This window comes from Diorhabda sublineata, unplaced genomic scaffold, assembly GCF_026230105.1.
Source record: "Diorhabda sublineata isolate icDioSubl1.1 unplaced genomic scaffold, icDioSubl1.1 Dsub_22, whole genome shotgun sequence".
NCBI lineage: Eukaryota > Metazoa > Arthropoda > Insecta > Coleoptera > Chrysomelidae > Diorhabda > Diorhabda sublineata.
The window spans coordinates 341,359-344,192 of record NW_026614155.1 but is presented as its reverse complement, the minus strand read 5'-3'; the positions used below and the strand labels follow the sequence as shown (position 1 = coordinate 344,192).

The following is a 2,834-nucleotide window of genomic DNA, read 5'->3' as shown; positions in this document are numbered from 1 at the left end:
TTTCGACTGGGTTGAGTAAGTAATCAATAGATGGCGCTGCTATGGTAAATCTACGAACGTGTCATATAAGCTACATTTTCACAGCATAATTACCACGTGTTGTTGACGCTATAAAATTAATTAAATTTATTTTGTAGTGAACGAAATACCGCATAATTCAATTATTTCCACTTTTTAAATTTTTGGTGTTAGCATAGCCGGCCACGTGTTACTTAGACTGAAATGTTAATTGAATTCATATTATAATGAAGATAATACAGTGAAATTAATCCTGCTTTTTACTTATTTGTGCTTCATTGATCAAAACTTTATAATTTAATTTGAATATATGTATGTAAGTATTATCACATAATTATAAAATTTAATTAAAATGTCAATGAAAAAATGATACACAATTTCCTACACTTTTTCAATAGTTGTACAAATATTTTTTTTTATTGTTTTTATTTAATCTCTATTAAAAATTATTTAGCACTTATTATTTCAATGTGCTATGATAACAAGTTTTTCAGATTTTTTTTCTTATATTTAAACGATTAAATTAGTATTTCAATTCTTATTGAAATTATTATTTAAACTCTATAATTTAAATATGTACATGTCAGTATTATCACATAATTATAAAACTTAATTAGAATGATTTTCAATTTTTTTTTTCTCAGTGTGTTGAAACCCTTCGATTGACCATAAATATGCGAGTACAATTGCAAAATGATCCATCAGCACAAATATTTTCCGAACAACTACTAGATATTGGGAACGGTAAAATAGAACTGCAACCAAATACGCAATGCATTAAACTACCAGACAATTTTTGCACTGTTGTTCAGGATAAAAATGAATTGATTCAGAGTATTTTCCCGGATATACAGAATAATTATTTGAATCATGAATGGCTCAGTCAACGGGCGATTTTGGCAGCCAAAAACGTTGATGTTGACGAAATTAACTTCCAGATACAACAGTTGTTACCAGGCGATCTGATGTCTTTTAAATCAATCGATACTGTTGTTGATGAAAATGAAAGTGTAAATTTTCCGATTGAATTTTTAAATTCATTAGATATACCTGGAATGCCACCACATAATCTTCGATTAAAGATTGGTTCCCCTATTATTCTCCTCCGTAATTTGAATCCGCCTCAATTATGTAACGGTACGCGTTTGGTCATCAAAAAGATCACCGGTAACATTCTTGAAGCAACCATTTTGGCTGGGAAGTTTAAAGGAAAAGTGGTTTTGCTGCCACGTATTCCGATGATACCATCAGATTCTACCATACCCTTCAAAAGGCTACAGTTTCCAATTCGTTTAGCTTTCGCCATGTCTATAAATAAATCTCAAGGTCAAACAATGTCCATTTGTGGTTTAGATTTGGAAAATCCATGTTTTTCTCATGGGCAACTATATGTTGCGTGTTCACGTGTTGGGAAACCGTCGAATCTATTTGTGTTAGCTAAAGACAGGATAACCAAAAACATTGTGCACCGATTGGTGTTAAATTAAATTGAAATTGAAAGTATTTATAATTCAAAAAAAGAGACATTAATGTTTAAAAGTTTAAGACTGTCTGCCTTGCCTACCTCATTCATGATGTTTAAGCGTCACATGTTATTTACTGTATTATACTGTAATATACTTATTTGTTATAAAATTAAATGGAAATAATAAATCTGATAAATTTTTATTTTGTATTGATTTCTGCTTAATATCAAGTGTAAGAACATTTTAATTAATTGTGTTCAACGTACTTCCCCTTCAAATCTCAATCCAGTGAATTTGTATACCACCATCAACATTTTCGTCTTTGTTCGTAAATAATTTCATTGTACTAAAGGGTTATAGTAGTAGAAAGTCAAATAAGGAGATCACCATTTTTTTTTTCAAATACCATCTGTGTAAATAAGCATAGTGGACTCCGTGTCTGATGTTCTTTTATCGTTCCTCTTAGATTGTTTACTATAATGTAATATAACAAAAACTTCAGCCACAGCAACGCGTGGCCGGGTCAGCTAGTTTCTTATATATTTGAGTGAGTTTGCAACTAACTTCGTCAGATATCGTCGATTAACATCCATTGAAGCCCATTGAGGTCGATTGTCACTTTGTATTGGTTGAAAATTTTCAAAGTCTATCTTCCTAATTTGAAGTCGAATTTCAACATTTCTTATATATTTCAGTGCGTTTGCATCTAACTTTGTCAGATATCGTCAATTAACATTAATTGGAGTCCATTGAGGTCGATTGTCACTTTGTGTTGATTGAACATTTTCAAAGTCTATCTTCGTAATTTGAAGTCGAATTTCAACATTTCTTATTTATTTGAGTGAGTTTGCAACTAACTTTGTCAGATATCGTCGATTAATTTCCATTGAAGCCCATTGAGGTCAACTGTCACTTTGTGTTGATTGAAAATTTTCAAAGTCTATCTTCGTAATTTGAAGTCGAATTCCAAAATTTCTTATATATTTGAGTGAGTTTGCAACTAACTTTGTCAGATATCGTCGATTAACATCCATTGATGCCCAGTGAGGTCGATTGTCACTTTGTATTGGTTGAAAATTTTCAAAGTCTATTTTCCTAATTTGAAGTCGAATTTCAACATTTCTTATATATTTGAGTGAGTTTGCAACTAACTTCGTCAGATATCGTCGATTAACATCCATTGAAGCCCATTGAGGTCGATTGTCACTTTGTATTGGTTGAAAATTTTCAAAGTCTATCTTCCTAATTTGAAGTCGAATTTCAACATTTCTTATATATTTCAGTGCGTTTGCATCTAACTTTGTCAGATATCGTCAATTAACATTCATTGAAGCCCATTGAGGTCGATTA

The 2,834-nt window shown here is 31.1% G+C and overlaps 1 protein-coding gene across 1 annotated transcript; it reads left to right on the top strand.

Annotated features, from left to right (window-relative positions):
• The first annotated feature begins 692 nt into the window (after positions 1 to 692).
• On the top strand, positions 693 to 1,505 carry LOC130452166 (ATP-dependent DNA helicase pif1-like). Its single transcript, XM_056791481.1, has one exon. It carries the CDS (start codon positions 693 to 695, stop codon positions 1,503 to 1,505), a length of 813 nt encoding a protein of 270 aa, XP_056647459.1.
• The last annotated feature ends 1,329 nt before the right edge of the window (positions 1,506 to 2,834 follow it).

Excerpts from the sequence above, each read along its gene's own strand:
- LOC130452166 (XM_056791481.1), top strand. The coding sequence starts at position 693 with ATGCGAGTACAATTGCAAAATGATCCATCAGCACAAATATTTTCCGAA.